At 53.1% G+C, this 19995-nt stretch overlaps 1 protein-coding gene across 1 annotated transcript; it reads left to right on the plus strand.

Annotated features, from left to right (window-relative positions):
* The first annotated feature begins 17941 nt into the window (after nt 1-17941).
* On the plus strand, nt 17942-19995 carry LOC125547243 (L-type lectin-domain containing receptor kinase IX.1-like). The gene is made up of 2 exons (XM_048711198.1): nt 17942-19305; nt 19404-19995. The coding sequence occupies exons 1-2, from the start codon at nt 17942-17944 to the stop codon at nt 19993-19995; spliced, it is 1956 nt and encodes a 651-aa protein (XP_048567155.1).

The following is a 19995-nucleotide window of genomic DNA, read 5'->3' on the forward strand; positions in this document are numbered from 1 at the left end:
AATATGCATAATGGATCTGAACATATGATCTTCCACCAAGTAAACTAACTAGCATCAACTACAAGGAGTAATCAACACTACTAGCAACCCACACGTACCAATCTGAGGTTTGGATACAAAGATTGGATACAAGAGATGAACTAGGGTTTGAGATGAGATGGTGCTGGTGAAGATGTTGATGGAGATTAACCCCCTCCTGATGAGAGGATCGTTGGTGATGACGATGGTGATGATTTCCCCCTCCCGGAGGGAAGTGTCCCCGGCAGAACAGCTCTGCCGAAACCCTAGATTAGTTCCGCCAAGGTTACTCCTCGTGGCGGTGGAGTCTCGTCCCGTAAGCTTGCTTATTGTTTTTTTCTCGGATGAAAGACCTCATATAGCAGAAGATGGGCATCAGAGGGCCACCAGGGGGCCCACGAGGCAGGGGGCGCACCCAGGGGGTAGGGCGTGCCCCCACCCTCGTGGCTGGTGGGTGTCCCCCCTCTGGTACTTCTTGCGCTCAGTATTTTTTATATATTTTGAAAATAACTTCCGTGAAGTTTCAGGACTTTTGGAGCTATGCAGAATAGGTCTCTAATATTTGCTCCTTTTCCAGCCCAGAATCCCAGCTGCCGGCATTCTCCCTCTTCATGTAAACCTTGTAAAATAAGAGAGAATAGGCATAAGTATTGTGACATAATGTGTAATAACAACCCATAATGCAATAAATATCGATATAAAAGCATGATGCAAAATGGACGTATCAGTGAAGACCTGGCTGCTCCTGCTGAAACTGTTGATGATGAACCTCTCTTATCTGCTACTGTTTTTCTGATCCTCATTGCTTTAGGAGGTGGAGCAGATGAGGCTAGCATCTGTGAAGTTTGGTGTTGATGTGGTGGTTGTGGAGGTGGATGTGTAGCACTAGAGGAACCCCTAAAAATTTCTCTATTCTCCTGCATGACAGGATTAAAACAGTTAGTAAATAGACCAGACCTAAAATAATTAAACAAAGAATGCAACATTTTTAAATGACCTGGTGTAAGTTATTTCTCATCTGAAGACTTGGTTTTAGAGCTTTCCCACAGTTAGTATATCTATGGCCTTGTAGACCACAATTGCTGCATGTAATTGTTCCCATCCTGCTTGTGTCCTTTGGTGCAGGCACCTCAAACTCGTCCTTTCTCCTAGCTGTCTGTTTCTTCCCTGGTTTTTCTTTGAACATCGGGATCTCAATATCCCGAGTATGGGTGTTAGGCCAAAATTCAGGACCAGGGACAGGGTACACTATGTCTTTGTATGCTTCAATATATAGTGAATTTTTGAAAAATTCATGCACATAGTCCTCTGGGTGCATGTGAAGCTTGCTCATTGCTGCTATTGCATGACTGCATGTCACACCTGTCATGTCCCACCTCCTGCAGTCACATGAGTTAGTATCTATGTTCACACAGTACTGATTTTCACCACTAGACACTTGCCAAATGTCAGGACCAGCCCTATGTGCCTCATAAAATTTGGCATACTTCTTATTCTCCTCCAGTTTCTCTGAATAGTTGGGTGTGATCATCCACCTGCTGGTCTCTGTCTTTTCCCTAGTCTTCTTCCTTTTGATCATCTTAGTCCTAATTCCTTCAAACATAGTCCTAATTGGTTTGGCCCTAACATCAAGGATCATTTTTTTGAAAACCTCACTAAGTTTGTTCACAACAAGATCAATTTTGCAATTGTAATCCATTACAGACCTACACCAAGTCTCCTTTGGAATTTTTAAGCCACTTCCAGGCATCCTCACACTCTGCTTTAAGATCAACCATTGCTAATTCATGGCCATGTTTGGTGAATGAGTAGCTAGCCTAATCTACTAGCTTCTTTAGTTCTGCTCCTCTAAAACCAGCTGACTGAAAATTTGCATATATGTGCCTGAGGCAGTATCTCTGAGGGGAATCAGGGAACACCTCATTTATAGCCTTAAGAAGACCCTGATTATAAATTAATAACCATGGTCATGAACAAAAATAAATAAATCCAATAATAACAATATATATTTGAACTACTGGCTAAGATAGGGTGCATACCTTTTGCCTGTCAGAAATAATGGTGTAGGTTCCAAATTTGCTTCCACTTCCAATGCAACATCTTAGCTGGGTTAGGAACCATGTCCAACTCTCTGAATCTTCCTTATCAACCACACCAAAGGCTATGGGGTAGATGTCGTTGTTGCCATCTCTTCCTGTGGCTGCAAGAATTTGTTGTCCAGTGGTTAGCTTGATGAAGCAACCATCAAGCCCTGCATCCATATCCAAATTGGCTACCATAAATTTATCAACAAGATATTTTGAACAAAATGTAGTTGTAGATTTACCTATAAAGGGCCTACAACCATTAAGAAATCCTTGTTTTGATGCACGCAAGCAGTAGAACATGTACTTAAATCTAGGAGTTGGTGTAGGGTTTTCTGGGTCCTCAAATGTTGTAACTATACACCTGCTATCAGGGTTTGTATCAATAACTGCTTGCAGGTAGTCCCTCAGTCTATAGTACTGCTCCTTATGGTCACCTTGCACAACCTTCATAGCCTTCCTCCTTGCCCTATATGCCACACTCTTTGATACATCAACTAAAAACTTGACTTTGCTGTTTTTAATAAGTGCATCTACAAGTGCTCTAGGATCTGCTCTAAGAGAAGGCTCAACTGCTTTTGAAAGCCACTTAGTAGTAACCTTTGTGTTCTCTGCTGATGCTGGACACGTGTGCTCCATATTACACTTCTTAATGCAAAAAATTCTTTGATGAGCTATCCTGGAGGCACAAATGCAAAATTCACATCCATGCTCTCTCTGTGAACACCAAACAATAATTCTTGTTGGGGAGTTCCTGTGGTAGTGAAAAGACCTCAAAGTCCTTATATGAAAATCCCTTAATGCTTCTCTAAACTGGTAAACACTGTCAAAACACAAGCTCTTGCACAACAGTAAGTGTGAATTGGGAATTTTGGGGTCAAAATATACCCTTTCCTTCATATTTTTCTTACTACTCTTTGTCTTTGGCTTCTTCATGAGGTATGGTAGTTCAACTTCATCTTCTTCTTCCTCATCACTTATGCCTACATCACTAGCAAAACAAAACTCATCTGCTGCAGGAAATCAATCTTCAAAACATTTTTTTCTCTAACTCATTGTGACATCTGCTAGTTGGACCAGGGTTCTTCACATGTTTCACAATAGCAGTACTTTCCAATGCTCTGTCCTCTTCAGAGGCACACTCTATTTCCATTTGAACTGCTTCAGCACTCCCATCTGAATGAACTGAATCATCAGAACAAAATTCAGACACTTTAGTGTCTCCTTCAAAGTGGTTCAAATCTGCCTCTCTTTGAATCCTGCTCCTCTCAAGCTGAGCCTTTCTATCATCTATCTGATTCTGAAGCTCAGATTGCTCCACAACCTTTTTCACATAGCAGCTCTCTTGAGTGTTCATGTAATTCTCATTAGCATGTGTACTAATTCCAGGTTCAACATTTCTCACAACCTTTATGTTCACAACCTTGACATGATGAAAAACTCCAACATTTCATGAACACTAGCTTCATTACTTAAATACTTTACTCTTTCATATCCAATTTCCTCCTCCTTCACATAGTACATGTAATCACTCTCCCCATACCCTTCACTAGTAATGAGTGATTGTAGAGTTAGAAAAGAAATATCTGACTCATATATACCCCTTTTCAAAGGGTTTCTTCCTTCTAAATGAAACCATATCTCCCACTTCTGGTCAGCCAAACTGCACAAATATGTGCTCATCAATTGAATTAAAATTGACAGAACTAGAGTTGCAATAAAGTTTACTAAACATGGTCAACAAACAGAAACAAAGTCTCACTAAGTTGCCATATTGAAGAAAACATGTGCATTTAAGCAAGAGATTCTCCATACCTGCCACCCTTAGAACATCCAGGCGCCGGCGATGATTGGCCGAGCGGTGCCTCCGGCTGCTGAAACCCTGCCCGCGTCGCGTAGCTGCTGCTCCCCAACCAGTTATCCACTTCAGAGAATGAGCCCACGGCGTCCAAACTTGTGCCGCCGTCACCGCCGCCGTTGCCGCGGCCGTCGCGGCCACCCATATCGCCGCCGCTCCCGTCCAGAATCACCGACGCCATGGTGGCCGCCACCTAGGTCAGACAGAGGACAGAGGGAGAGGAGGGAGAGAGTGAAGCGCGAGAGGGGGATGGATCAGATCTTGACCGTTTCCGACCGCGGACGCGCCGTTAACGGCCGTTAACGCGCGGCGGGCGTCGGTTGGCCACCGTGGCACCTGTAACATGGGACCGCCTGGTCAATTGGGTGCTTAGCACGGGCGAAGCGGATGGTTTCGAGACTTGGTAGTTTTTTGCCACGAATTAGGACAAAAGTGGTAGTTTTCTGCACAAAATCGTAAAGTGGTAGTTTTCTGTCACGTTTCCGTCAAATGTGGTAGTTTTTGGTTAAATACTCTATAATATCAGTACTGTGGCTTGACTCAGCACCACAATATGTGCCAAAGAAGTTGGATGGCTTGACCTTTAATAGTGGCTACAATGCGGCTAAAACATATAAGCCTTTTAATTCTAGCATGGGGAAAGGTAAAACTTTAAACATAAAATCCTCCCATTTTGTTATAATTTTTATACTAATATTCAGTATAAACAAGAGGTACGAATACAGGTTGGAGTATATTCAAGACAAGCCAAGCTGCCTCTCTTGAGAAACAAAAAAAAAAGAAGGTAGATATAAATTTGTTTTTATTTCCTGTGTGTGCATTTTACATTACCATCAATAGTCAAGTGGCTTGTGGAATAGTACATCTTCTTTATCTCTACTCGTCGTCTAAGCTTCTGTACCTGGTATTTGCGCAAGTGGCTTAAATACCATCTTTGTCTGGCTTGTGGATACATCCCATTATCTCTACTTGCTTAAATATCATCTTTGCCTGTTTGCCTTCCTCTTTTTGCAACGGGATCACTTGTGCATGAGGATCTAACTAACTTTTCCTATATAAATCATGTTCTTGTGATCTGTCATCTTTAAGTTGTAAATACCCTCGCGCATCTCTTGGTTCTTTAACTACATATAAGTTTTCCAAAGTTTTTTTTTGGAGGATTCTAATCTGTACAAACTTTTCCTACAAGCCTGTTCGATTAATAGAATTGCAAGTAATACGGATTTTCCTTCGCATTTACTCCCTCTGTTCCTAGATATTTGTCCTTTTAGAGATTTCAAATGAACTACCACATACGGATATATATAGACATGTTTTAGAGTGTAGATTCACTCATTTTGTTCTGTATATAGTCATTTGTTGAAACCTTTAGAAAAACAAATATTTAGGAACGAATGGGAGTATTTGCATTGGATTTCATAGGAAATCTTCATCCACTCCAATCTGTTGGAAATAATCCTAGGTTTTTTCTATGCACAATCAAACATCTTTCGACCATGTGGTATTCAAGATGACATGACACTTTAATCTTGCGTTTTGGAAATCATGTGAATCAAAGAGGTTATATGGCTTACAATGTCCATGTTTCTTGATGTGTCTTGGTCAATCTTTCTACCGAAACCTACATATTCTTCTAGTCGGTAGTTTGCGCTTCACAACCCGTGAGCATCTCCGTTTCGAAAAAAAACAACAACCCGTGAGCATCTCTTTGCTGATGACTCCCATATTATCGCTTTCAGCGGAAGTGTGGCAGAATCTGGTTCACAGTCCTCAAAGCTGGTGGGACAACCCAGCAGACAAGGTGAGTCTCGGGACCGGGACATTTCGTCATGATTTATCTTCTTTCTTTCTTTTTTTTGCGGGAAGATTTATCTTTCTTCCTCTCTTCAGCTGGTCCCAAGGATTATTATTCTGTCTCGTTTGAAATTCAGAGGTCACTTAAAGCCCCCGACTTCAAGCACAAGGACACCGGCGAGGCTCTGTGGTTAAGCCCCAGGACACCAAGTTGGGTTACAAATGCGCTGCCACCGGTGAAAGGAGGTAGTAAAGGAGCTAGAAGGCCGGAGACGTACGTTGCCTCAGCTCTATTCTTTTGCTAAATATTCAGGCTGTCCCGGTTCTGCTAACACAGAGCATCTCTAGCAGACCCCGCATCCCGTCCCGATCCATAAAATAATCGTCAAAATACGGGTCGGGGCGGAAAAACCTGCTCGATCAGATCCCGCATCCTGTCCCGACCGTAAATTTTTTGAGGGACGCGGCAAAATCTCAGCCCCAACCCACGAATACGCGGGTTTCCCCTCGCCGTTGCGGTGCCTTGCATATAAGAGGAAGCGGTTGGTGAGGGAACATTTCAGCCCGCGCTTTCCTCACCAACCACCTCCCGTCTCCCCATCGCGCCGCTGCCCAAGATTCCGGCGAAAGCAGCCGGCAGGAGCACGTCGAAAGGCCGCCACACGCACGAGGCCTCCCTCCCCCCTGCATCGGCGGGCCGCCGGATTTGCGGATCTGCGGCCCTTCATCGCGGGCTGCCGGATTTGGCTTTTCCGGCCGCCGGTGGCTGTGCCAAGCGATGGAGTGGTCGGGGAGCCTGTCCCGCAGCCCCGACAAGGGCGCATCGCCGCATGCAGGTACGGGTTCGTCCTTCCGCCGCCGCCGACGGTTTGCGGACATGGATTCGTCCGGCTGTCCACCGGGCTCGGCGCTCGCCCAACGACTCTGTGGCTCGCCGATGCTGCTCATACAGTGCGACGACTACACGCGGACAGTGCTGCAGCTAACTTCGGGCACGCCGAAGCACCCCGGATGGGTGTTCTTCAAATGCGAAAATAACGGAGTACGTGCACTTGCGGTAGCTCAATTTGATAGCTCATTCTTTGATTCAATTGCGGTAGCTCATTTCGAACATGCCCGTTCATGTGTGTAGGAAGATGGATGCTCATTTTGGTTTTGGGAAGGCGAATACATTGATTTATTGATAGGAAGAAACTTAATAGACGTTGACGCACTCCTTAGATAATCGAAGACAATGATGCGGCTGCATGTGCAACTAGAGGGGAAGCAACGTCTACTTCTTTCGAACCAAAGATGAAGAAATAAGAATGCAAAATCAAGAATCCGCAGATAAACAATGAGTGCATGGAGAAGATATTAGTCCAACTAGTGAGAGTAGTTATGGAAGTTGAAAATCTTCTAAAATGCATACTTGTGGTTCTTGTTTTTTTTGTCTTACTATTCTAGCCAAGATTTGGTGATGTCTTATGTATCCAATGTTGTTCAAAAAGCAAAGAAATGCATTACGTTGGATCAAATTAAGATGCAAATTTAGATTTTCTGGGGTGGGAGAAGCTGCGCCAGATTAAACCCTGCAAAGCCGACCCGTAGAAGAGCATATTCCACGAATATCTTTTTTACGGGTTCTTTATGCGGGGTCAACTGCGGTCGTCCGTGCCGGCCCGTAAATGCGTTTTTTCGTGAACTGTAAACACGTTTTGCGGACCGGTCGGATGCAGGAATCTGCTAGAGTTGCTCTTATGCGAGTCCGGTAGAGACCACTTCAAGATTAAAAAAAAAAGAATCACTGCCTAACCTCTCCAGCGCTGTCACTGATGGCCATGGGGTTGGGCCTTCGTAATGCTATGCCAGGATGTAAATAGCATGTCCTACATGACTGAGCCGTGGCGGTTGAGTTCGACACATGCATGATTATTGAGGTCGACACGAGCAAAAGCCCAAACAAAGAAACGAACACATACAATTTCCGAAGACTTCTTCAACTCCATGTATAGTTTAGCCGTGTGCCAAAACAAACATGTACTTATAAAGCAACCGAAAGCCTGTTTCGAATCGAATTGGAAAACGAAATACATACGACGAATGTAATAGCTAGCATGCTGACGATGCTTGATCGTCAGAATAACATATGCTTGAGACTTGGTCAGACAGCAAATAGTATACCTTCTTTTCTCACCTAGGAGGTAGCTCAGAAAGGTGTTCCCGTGTTGTCGTTTGGCTTACACCTTTCTGTTCAACGGACATTACCAGAGGCCATTGTGACCTGTACACAGGATGTGCGTCCAATGTGACGTCCAGGTCAGAAGATTTGAAAGCTCGCTGTTCGTCTGCAGTCTAGTCGATAAGTACTGCCAGAGCAGTCTAGTCGATAGGTGTAAGTTTTCTTCAGAAAGTTCAGTAGTTTCAGAGTTCTTCAGTTTCAGTTTTTCTGTTAGAGCACAAGGGCACGATCGTTGTGTGTTCCGTGCGAATATGTAGGAAGCCAGCTGCACGACTTCGCCTGTGGGATGGCGCGGGCACGATGGGGTTGTTGCGAGCATCACAACATCACTTTAGATCGCTGAATAAAAGGATAAGCAGAAAAACAGCAGAACTTGGGCTGCACAAAAACCACTTGTCTATGTTCTTTTTCGTCTGTGTCCAGAGTGAGAGAACAAGAGCGAGAGAGAGGTAGGAGGTGCTCCGGCGAGCATCTCCGGCAACATAATAGTCAGTTGAACTTAGTACTATGTATCTCGATGTGTAACATGAACTTTCATATCTTCTTTTTCTGATGTTGTAAAACTAACCGAGATCAGATGCCTGACTAATTACTGCCTCCATGGAGGATTGAGGATGCCTGATTAAGCTGAACTTTCATGATAGCCTGATTGTTCCAGAAAAACAGGGGTCAAGGGGATACATACCTCTGATGTAGAAGACGCAGGCGACATCGCAGTGCTGGACGAATGTTCTTGTACCTCCGGCAAACTCGGCGCTTCTTCCTCCGGTGAACTCGGCGGCGACATTAGATGTTTCTCCAAAATTGATCTGATGGAGATTACGGCTGAGTACCCTTCCTTCTCATACCAAAAAACAGCAATCCGGGTTCAGCACTCCATTGACTTGTGTTCGACAAGGACACGGTCTAAAATCAATCCAAATTGGAGACGGGACTTGCGCTCGAGCACGACCTGCATTCCTCTGCTCCGACCGCGCCCGATGCCCGCGCCGGCAACTCCTCGGGCCCTCGCCACGCCGGCGACCACCAAGAACCCCGCCACCTCCTCGCCTCCGCTTGCTGCTCGTCGCCAGGAGCGCCGCCACCCTTCTTTCTCCTGACACTGGCGGCCATAGGAGCCCCGTCGTCCCTGGTGGTTGGCCCGCTTGAGCAGGGGAGGCCAACGAGATGGTCATGCGCGAGCAGAGGAGGTCGCGGACAGCGACGGAAGGAGGAGGTGCGGGCGAAGCGGGAAGGATGGAGCTCGGGGCGCGGCGCGCTCGCGCGGAGGCATGAGGCGCACGGGACTGGGCGAGGGGAAGCAGCAACACGCGGTGCGAGGGGAGGTCCCGCGACGACGGGGCACCGGAAAACAGAGGCGGACGGCGGAGGTGCTGCAGGAGCGGCACTCGGGCGCGAGGTAAGGAGGCGGAGCAGAGGAAGGGGAGGCCGGAGGTGGTCCTCGCCGACGATGGAGGGACGCAGGCGCGAGGGGGAGGATGAGAGGAAAAAGAATAGTGGCCTGCTGGTGGCTGCCGGCGACGGCGGGTGCGAGGGGTCGTCGGAGCGGCGTCGTGGACGCCGGCACCAAGCGGCGGCGAGTGGCCGGCGGTGGACTCTGGGAATGGATAAGGAATATAAGGACTGAATGCGGGCTGAATTCCAACTAATGTAGGGGCTCTTTTGCAAAACTGAAACGTTTTTTTAGAAACTCACTTAATATAGGACTGCGGGTTGAATTCAACAAACAACAGGGGCTTTTTTGCAAAAACGGCCACGACGGACGACCAGAAGCAGTAGCCGGTTTATTAGTAGGTAAAGATTCCATCGTCCGAAATGAGATCGCTAATTCCTGCTAAAAAGGTTCGCTCCCTGGCCCACTAACCTGCCCACCACTACTTTAATTCGCATTGATGCCTAAAAAAGGCCCAGCCCAGTCAGCTAAAGGAAAAACACATCGTTTTCTTCCTCGTTGAGATAAAAACATGAAGTTCTAATGGCTCCTATAATGGTGGCTGGGCTCTGTGGTACTCGTACATAGCTAGGCGGACGCCCCTTGGATCGGGGTCCCGGGGCGGCAGGCCCCTCCGCCCCCGCTCCCCCTTTCCCCAAGGCCGGCCCTGGGTGCAGGCGTGCAGTTGCTGTATGAGTCGAGGTCCGAGCTCTTGCGGCTGGTCACGACAAACACCATGAGCGCCGCCGGACAGAGCCCTGCGGCTACGGCCCAGGCCACCAGTACCGTCGTGTGGCGTTTCCTGGGCGCCTGCACTATCGATGGCACAACCTACGCAGGAGACACATGCCGCGGCGAGTACTCAACATGCGGCACCTAGCCATGGGCTCGTCTCCGGCGGAACGCCCTGCTGTGGCTGCGGGCACTTTTGCCGATGAGGCTGCAACGGTTGGTACTACCTCCGAGGCTCACGCTTAGCTCGCGCCGATTAATTTCCACAGCTCCTTGATCGATTCCATTCATGCAGAATGTGTATATACGTAGAGCTGGTTGATTTCACGACCGTGGGTTTCTTGTTGCGTTGTTTTGAGGTTCGGCCAAAGAGACGAGAGATTGAGAATTAAAAAAAACCTTCGTTCTTAGACCAAACTTTGGGTAGGTCAACTTTTAAATCCCAGCCGTCAATCTTTATGGTTAATATAAAATCAACGGATATTTTTTTTGAAAGTCACCGGGGGAGCTTTTTCCTTTTATTAAATCACACCCCCGGGGGGAGCAAGGTTTTTACAGAAAGAGGAAGAGGAGGGACGGCACCCCTAGACGCACAGCCCGTGTCATAGAGGGTGGGGGGGGGGGGCGAGCCCTCCCCCGCGGCATACAAGTCGACTAGCCGGAGGGCGCGAACACCAGCAACCACCTGTCGATGCACGGACGGTCAGCCACCTTCAGGCGCCCCCTCCACAGGACCGCATCCTCCCTGCAGCAGCCGAGGAGACGAGTGAGGGAGGGCGGCTCGGCCCGGAAGACCACCGCATTTCTATGCTTCCAGAGCTGCCAGCAGCACAGCAGGACGAAGGACGCGGTAGCAGCTTCGCCGGCCACGACACGGACGTCCAGGTCCTGCAGAGGCCCCACATTGTAGCCTCGACCGGCCACCTCGAGCCCAATGGATCGCCAGAACGAATGCGCGAAAGGACAAGCAAAAATCATGTGATCAGCTGTCTCGAGCACATCGCCGCAGATGGGGCACGCCGCCTCCTCCGCAGCGACGATGGTTTTCCGAAGAAGGACGTCCCGCGTGTGCACCCTTCACTGGACAAGGAGCCAGCCGAAGAAACGGACGCGAGAGGGAGCAGCGCACCCCCAAATGAACTCGGCGAAAGCAGCATGCACCCCACCGAACTTCTCCAGAGCGTAGACAGCAGCCGCCGCAATGCCTCCCCGGGGTCCTGGGCACAACACCGAGCTCCGCACGTCGTTTCCTGGGGTCGGAACGACCCCATCCATGAGCGTCAGGAGGGTGGCCCGTTCCGCCACACCAGCTGTGGTGAGCCTGGGCACGAGAGCACTCTCCAGTCCGTGGGAGTGCACCCACCACACCGTGACCTCCGGTTCAGTCGCGTGCGAGAGGAGGGCGGGGAAGGCCGCCGCGACAGCTCCACACGGGAGCCAGTTATCGAACCAGAAAGATGTTCGTTTCCCGTCACAGACCTCCACCGTTGTCAGGCCGCGGTAGAGCGGAAGGAGACCGCTGAGAGCCTTGCCGTGCTCCCCGGTCGCCCGGGCGGCTGACCCGGAGAGGAGGGATCGCCCCACGAGCTCGGCCCAGACCCACATCGCCCACCGCGACGATGCGGAGCAGGCATGGAGCCGATGTAGCATCTTGATCAGCAGGCAACGGTTCTGCGTCGCGAGGTCGCGAACCCCTAACCCGCCCTCCGCCTTGGATCGGCAGACTCTCTCCCATGCCACCAGGCATTGGGCGCCAGAGGCGCGTTCAGCTGCGTTCCAAATGAAGGCGTGGCGCAGTGAGTCCAGGGCCTTGATCACCGCCGGAGGGAGCAACATAGCCGCCATAGCGTACGTGGGTAGAGCATCCAGGACGACATTGATGAGGACGAGCCGCCCGGCAGGGGAGTGAAGGCGCGCCCGCCAACCCGACAAGTACTTGTCGACTTTGGCGATCATGGGGAGGAAATCCGCAAAGCAGAGTTTCTCCCATGAGAGAGGGAGCCCGAGGTAAGCCTGCGGGAATCCTTGGACATCGCAACCAAGGGCGCCGATGGTTATGTCCAGCACGTCCGCCGGCACATGCATGTGGACGAGCGTGCTTTTGGAGAATTTGATGGCGAGCCCCGTAGTGGCCGCGAAGTCGTCGAGGATCCGTCAGAGACGGGCAACCGCTCCGGTGTCCGCCTTGAGAATAACCAGCGTATCGTCTGCATATTGCAGCACGAGGGGCGGCTCTCCGTCCACAAGAGGGTGAAAAAGCCCGCCATCTTGCCGGATCATCTGCTGCAGCACGTCGGCGACGATGAGGAAGAGGTAGGGCGAGCTCGGGTCCCCCTGACGCAGTGCCCGGCGCACCGTGAACCATTTCCCAGGCACACCGTTCAGGAGCACCGCCGATCGGGAGGACCGGAAGATCGAGTCCAGCCAGGAGCACCATTGGGCAGGGAACCCTCGCACCTCGAGGATGCGGCGCAGCGCACCCCAGTCCACAGAGTCAAATGCCTTGGCGAAGTCGAGCTTGAAGACGAGCGTGGGGGCACGGCGCCTGTGGCAGCACTGGATGACCTCGGCGGCGCAGACAAAGTTCTCGGAGATGCTCCGACCAACCAGGAACCCGGACTGATCGCAGTCGATGATGCCGCCGATCTGCTGCTGCAGCCGCGAGGTGAGGCCGCGGCAAAGAATTTTTACATCCGCATTCTGAAGAGAGACCGGGCGAAAGGCAGCCGGCGTTGGCACCTCCGCACCTTTGGGCACGAGGGCGATGTTCGCCGTCCCGTCGTGGACAACAGCGAACAGCCGCTGCAGGTCCTTGAAGACGACGCCCCATGCCGCCTGGTAGAACGCCGGGCCGAGGCTGTCCGGCCCAGGCGCGCTTGATCGGTCCAGCATAGCCGCCGCCTCCTTGATCTCGTCGGCCGAAAACGGCCGAGTCAGGGCAGCCCCATCCACGCGAGCAGCATCGCGGTACAGGGCCGGCAGGTCGAAGCGCCAAACGGATGGACGCGCCCTGCCCAGGAGCTCGGAGTAGAAGAAGAGGAGGGCCGCCGCCTTCCCCGCATGGTCGAGGATGGAAGCCCCGTCCACATCCAAGGCCAGGATGGCGTTGGAGCGTCGTCGCTGGGAGGCGCTTGCGTGGAAGAAGCCCGTGTTCTCATCACCCTCGCAGACGGCTCGGCATTTCCCGCGCTGTTTCCAGTACGCGCTCTGACGCTTGATCGAGGCCACCAGCGCCAGCCGCGAGTCATGACGGAGCTGGATTTCATCCACAGACAAAGGACGGCATTCCTCCCAAAATCAACCAAGTCAATCAAGAATTTGCAGTCATTATCGAAAGTGGGAATGAACTTGTGTTGCCTTTTCCAAACCTTGGCCGCAGCTCTGTACCTCTTCTTGCGTGCTGCCAAGCAGCCCACCGCGCACCGCCCATGACCAGCGCTCGACCAGGAAGGAAGGGTGGACGGGAGGAACTGAGGGTCACGTAGCCAGGCGTTCTCAAAGAAAAAACGCGGAGATGAAGGGATTTTGGTTAGTGCGTCCATGACCAGGGGGACGTGGTCCGAGGTGGGGCGCGGGCGGGAGGAGAGGGACGAGTCCGGAAAGGCTACGTCCCAGGCCGAGTCGAAGAAGACACGGTCCAAGCGAGCAAGCGTGGGCGGGTCTCGCTTATTAGTCCAGGTGAAGAGACGGTCAGACAGAGCGAGCTCATGCAGCGCAAGGCTGTTGATGAGAGAGTTAAAAACCGCAGCGCGGGAGGCATCAAACCGATCGCTGTTTTTCTCGTGGGGGAAACGGATCAAGTTGAAGTCCCCAAGCACCATCCAGGGCTCGGAGATGCCCCGGGCGACCGCATGGAGGTCGTTGACGAAATCCGTTGTGAGGGTGTGGTCCGAGGGGGCATAGATGTTGGTGATCGTGAAAGAGAGGGCGGTCGTAGTGGAGAGGAGGGCGGCGGTCAGTGTGAAGCGGGAGGACGAAGAGGAGGCCAGAGACAAGACGCGGGGGTCCCAAGCCGTGACAATTCCGCCTCGGGTCCCATCGGCATGTTTACAGACATAGGACTCGAGGCGAGCAGGCAGGAACGAGCGCGCTTTGAGAGGATGGAGATCGTCCAACTTGCTCTCCTGGATGCAGGCAATCGCAGGGCTGACAGCGTTGATAGAGTTTCTAACAACGTCACACTTATCCATGTCCCCCAACCCCTGCACGTTCCAACACAAGAGCGAGAGCTTGACACACGAGGCACTATCCGTTACAGGCATGGACACCGATGAGAGCAAGGGAGGACCCCGTCCCGAACCCCACGTCCAGGAAAGGAGACAGACACACACAACACTCGCGGGCAGCACAAACGATGTAGGTATCCGCAAACGAAAACCTAGGACACCCTAGGGGGGAAGGAGGAGCGGCGCGACTCGTGCGGTGCTCCCGGGCACACAGAGTGCCCTTACACATCATCACTAGTCATCACCGGAGCTGAGGGAATCATGGCCGCAAAGCGCACGGCCGCCGCCTCCGTGGCGTTCAACGACTTGAGAACCGCGTCTAGCATCTTGCCTTTGGCCACCTTGGACTTGAGGCGCGGCGAGCAGCCAGTGAGAGCATCATGAAGCGCGCGAAGCCGCACCACCTTCTCTTCCATGCCGATCCACTTGGACGGCTCATCCCGAGCGATCCTGGCGCTCCTACGCCGCTCGGGGAGGGGCGCCACCACCGCCGGAGGCGGCTCCTCGATTTCGACCAGCGAGACGCTGGATCGGCCGCCAGGGGATCCCGCGCTGGGAGAGCCCCCCCCCCCACCACAATGGGGCGGCGAGACCTCGCCCACCACGGGGGGAACAGGGAGACGAAGGGGCGAGCTGCGGTTGAGAGGGGGGCACCCAAGAGTCGCAGCATGGAGGCCAGCTGGAACCCGGCCCCCGCGCGCCCCCATGCACGGCAGCGCCCTCGCCAGCACGAGATCCCACCAGCTGACCAAGGAGAACGGCTCGATTGTGGGCGAAAGGGGGTGGCGGCTCAGCGAAAAAAGGGATGTAAGTCCCGTCGGCCGAGTAGGAGTCGTCCGGCTCCAGGCACGGACGGGACGTATCGCGACAATGCGAGTCCCCCACCGACCCCCCAGGGGCCAAACGTCACAGGGGACGCGCCGGGGTTTTTGCAGTAGGACGACCGCCCGCACCGTGGCGAGCTCACGACCGGAGAGCACCAGCGGGTCCACCTCGAGCACCTTGCCGAACCCAGAGAACATGGCGGGGATGCAGACGGGGGCGATGAACTCCGCAAGGAATCCGGTGGCGGCCAGCACCGCGCACACGTCGAGGCGAGGAGTGACACGGTCGTAGGCCTCCTCCGCGGAGAGGTCGATGCGCGCGCCCTCGTGCTGGAAAGGCTGATGCCGGAGAGCCTCTTCCCGGTCCTCCCAGGTCGCGAAGCAGAGATACATGGCCCCGACCGACGACGGCACGACCTCCGGGAGGAGATGGCCGATGTTGTCGAGGACGACAGCTTGCACATCAAGCGTGCCGTTGTGGAAGGCGTTGGGAGGGTCGATGACTACAACGGCAGGACGCTGGGCCGCCGCGTAGTCGCCCTCCGGCATGAAAACCTCCAAGGCGTCCGGTCGTTCCGAGTCCGCAATGACGGACGGGATGGAGTTTCCCGACGACACGGAGGAACCGGAGCGCAGGGAGACCCGAGACTCAGACGAGGAGGAGCCGTGCTCGCGAAACGCCAGGAGCTCGGGAGGGATGGCCAAGGCAGGCGACGGCGCGGGCGCGACAGGGGCCCCGCGCTCCTCAGGTCCCACCGGCGGGGACGGTGGCGGCGAGCTGACCACCCCCGTGATGGAGATGTCGCGAGGGCGGGGCAGCGATAGGGAAGCCGGCCCGCCGGAACTAGGTGCTGGGACCCCGGTTCCCGTCACCGCAGCGGGGGCCGAGCTCGACTCCCCCACCTCCAGCCTCCTGGGCTGGATGGACGCGGCACGGCTAGCAGAAGCCGAAGGGCGGGCCCGTGGGTAGGGAGTGGGCTGGCGACGACAGGGGGGCTGCCGTACGGCGCGGTTGGGGCAGGACGCGAGCGGAGGGGGGGGGGCAGCTTCGCGCTTGGGGGCCATGGCACAATGGGGAGAGGAGGCACGGTGGCCGGACACCCGGCACCGACGGCACTGGACGGGGTCACGGCAATCTCTGACGAAGTGGCGGGTAGAAAGGCTGCGGAAGCAGCCGTTGAGAGAGAGCGGCGGCTGCGGGGGGCGAGGCTGGTTGTGATTGTGGGGGGCAGCTGGCGAGACAAGAGCCTGCATGTAAGGGCTGGCCGCCCCAGGAACAACAGTGAAGGCGGTGGGTGAGGCAGGTTCGGAAGGAATAATGCAAGCACCCGCTCCCGAGCGGGGCGCATCACTACTGCCCGCTCCCGCGGTGCACGCGGTGTCACCCACGTGAGCGACAGGATGTATGCGATCGTCTCTAGACAGGAGCAAGACAGCGGCGTGGGGGTTCGGACCCGACCAATCGCAACTGAGGGGAGAGGTCAGCGGCGAGGGCAGGGGAGGAGCGGGGGCTCCTGCTGCGCCGCGCGGACAGGGCAACGAATTGACAGCGGTTTAAGCCGACTGCGACAGGGGGCGTTGGCCGCTTTTACACCGGACTGGCGCAAAAGGCGCCGCGCACGGGCCGCGCATTTACTGGACGACGCTGCGTCAGCAACAACATCCTGGAGAGAGGCATGGAGGCAAAGGTTGACGGCGACGAGGAGCCCCGGCGAGACCGTGACCAGGAACTGCGCAACAGCGTCGCTAGCAACGCGGACCGAGAACACACGCGACCGAACTTGGACCGCCTGCAGTCGCTCGGACGACGAACAGAAGAAGTAGGACAGGAGGGAGGCAACGCCGTCGCAAGAAAAGCAGTCAGCGACGAACGGCACCACGACCCACACGGTGCCTGGCACCGACAAAGAGGGAAACTCCACGGCGCCGAAAGGGACCCCGGAGAGGAAGGCAGCGACGACGCGGGAGCGAAAGGCGATACCTGGACGGGGAACGAGGTCAACTCTGGCGGGGCGGTGCAGCACGACGGGGCACCCGGCAGCAGCATTGGAGGCAGGGCAGGGGCCAAGGGACGAAGCCGGCGTCGGTGGTTGCGGTGGTGGTGGTGGTGGGAGGATGCTGGAGCTGCAACGGGCGTCCGGCGAGTTGCCCGCCGGGGCGCCCGGCGAGCCGCGGGAGCAACTCATTCCGCTGCCGAATCTCAGTTCTCTAATCGGCGGATATAAAGAGATGACGTATGGAAAACTATGAAAGCCTCCGTCTTTTAATATTAGATAAAGATAAAGATAAAGATAAAAATGAATAGATTGAAAGTTTTTCGAAAAGAAAAAATCTCTAACAAAGGAACGAACACGTTCAGCTTCCGAGGACTTCATCAACTCCATGTATCATTTGGCCCAGTGCTTTATTTATATTTATAAAGTAAGGTAAAAACCTGTTTTGAACTGAAAAAAAAAGAAACAAACACCACAAACGTGCTTGCTAGCTAGCGAACTGACGGATACTTGGTCGTCGGAATAACATATGCTCCAGACTTGGTCAGACAGCACATAGTGCCTTCTTTCCTGACATAGGAGATAGCGCAGAAAGTTGTTGCGGCGTTGTCGTATGGCTTGTACCTTCTGTTTAACGGACATTACCAGAGGCCATTGCGATCTGTACTCAGCATGTGCGTGCAACGTTTGAAGATTTCGAGGTCGGAAGTTCTATATGATGCGTGTTTGTTCACGAGCTGCCAAACACAACGTAGCAAATGTCTGCTGTGAGCTTTCCCCACGGAATACAGATCTTCATGCTACTCTACTACTCGATATGTTCTCTGCACTTGCCGCATGCAACCTCGCTTTCCTTTAGCTTCAACTTTTCCCAGCCCGGTGGCTACGACGCCCAAAACTTCAGCTTCCAAGGCGACGCATACTACGACTCCCAGTCTCAGACGATCGAGCTGACGAAAGCCGGCGGGAGTCCAAACATCCAGAACAGCGTAGGCCGGGCGTTGTATGCGCAGCCCGTGCCGCTGTGGGATGCCATCACCGGAGAGCTGGCCCGGTTCACCACCTCCTTCACCTTCGAAATCAAGGTAAACAGTGAACTCAGTGGCGATGGCATGACTTTCTTCCTTGGCCATTACCCTCCGACGAGCATTCCCGATCCCCTCGACAATGGCCGGAACCTCGGCCTCTTCAACAAAAGCGTCGGCACGGTGGCGACCGGCGACAACCGAGTCGTGGCGGTTGAGTTCGACACGTTCTTGAACGTTGAGTCCGACAACAGCGACAGCCACATGGGCATCGACGTCAACTCCATCATCTCCCGGGCGTACACCAACGTGGCCGTGCCTGGAAAGAACCTCACATCGAACCTCCCAATGACTTGCCACATCAGCTACAGCAATGACACAAAAATCCTTGCTGCTGTTCTCCAGATCGTCGACGTGACCTACCGTGTCAACACAAGTGTTGACCTGAGGCAGATGCTGCCTAGTGTGGTGGCCATTGGCTTCTCGGGTGCTACTGGCGTGGCTGTCGAGCAACACCAAATAATGTCCTGGTCATTCAACTCCACCTTGGATCCGTCGCCTCCACGGAGGAACCCCAAGATTCCGTGGAAACTACTAGTAGAGGCAACCGGACCAGTTACCATTTTTTTGGCGATTGTGTGCATCTTTGTCGGCGTCCGACGACGGCAACTATGCACGAGAAAGAAGCATTACAGAGCTCTCGCCAGAGGCCTTGAACATTTTGATTATCATAAGCTAGCACGTGCAACCAACAAATTCTCACAGGAGAACAAGCTTGGGCAAGGAGGTTCCGCCTCTGTTTATCAGGGCCAACTGACAAATAGACATGTGGCCATAAAGAGATTCAGGCCAGTAGCATCCGGCGAAGGGAGGAAGGCGTTCGAGGACGAACTCAGGATTGCCAGTGGCCTGAGGCACAAGCACCTAGTCGAATTGATAGGCTGGTGCTACGATCGCAAGAGGAACCCGATTGAGTTCATATGCTGGTGGTGGGACGACAAGTACACACGTCTCTTTCTTGTGTATGAGCTTTTGCCACAAGGTAGCCTCGATCAACACCTACACAGGGGCAAAAGTTGGTTACCATGGTCCAAGAGGTACGCATTATAATTCTATCTCAAGAGAATTTACACCATTGCATGCAACTTCATTTTTTCTTGATACATAATGAATGGTTACATGCTTTTACAAGCAGGTATGAGATCATCCTCGACCTAGGCTCTGCACTGCAATACCTCCACGTAGATTGTGAGCAAGGCCAACAATGTATCGTGCACGGTGATATCAAGTCCAGCAATGTGCTCCTTGGGTCTTCATACGGTGCGAAGTTGGGTGACTTCGGCTTGGCAAGGTTTGTTCACCATGAAACTGGTTCACAGACCACAGATGTTCTGCAAGGCACTTATGGATATATAGACCCTGTGTTCCTTGACACCTGCCAACGGAACAGGCAATCAGACATATACAGTTTTGGCATTGTCCTACTAGAGATGGTCTCTGGAAGGGATCCAACAATGTGTCTCCATGATAGGCCTCCATTGTCATCATGGGTAAGGAGTTTGTACCATAGGAATGACATCCTGGACGCCGCAGATGAGAGGCTGATAAGCGGCGAGTCCAATGTCGCGTGTCAACAGATGGAGCACATGTTACTCATCGGGCTCTTGTGCGTGCATCAGGACCCGAGCATACGGCCGTCCATCACCCACACCATGGAAGCCCTGCGATCGGAGGAGCTGACATTGGACATTGTTCCCCTAGCACCGGTGACACTCTCGCTGCCATAG

This window comes from Triticum urartu, chromosome 3 (genome assembly GCF_003073215.2).
Source record: "Triticum urartu cultivar G1812 chromosome 3, Tu2.1, whole genome shotgun sequence".
NCBI classification, from domain to species: Eukaryota; Viridiplantae; Streptophyta; class Magnoliopsida; order Poales; family Poaceae; genus Triticum; species Triticum urartu.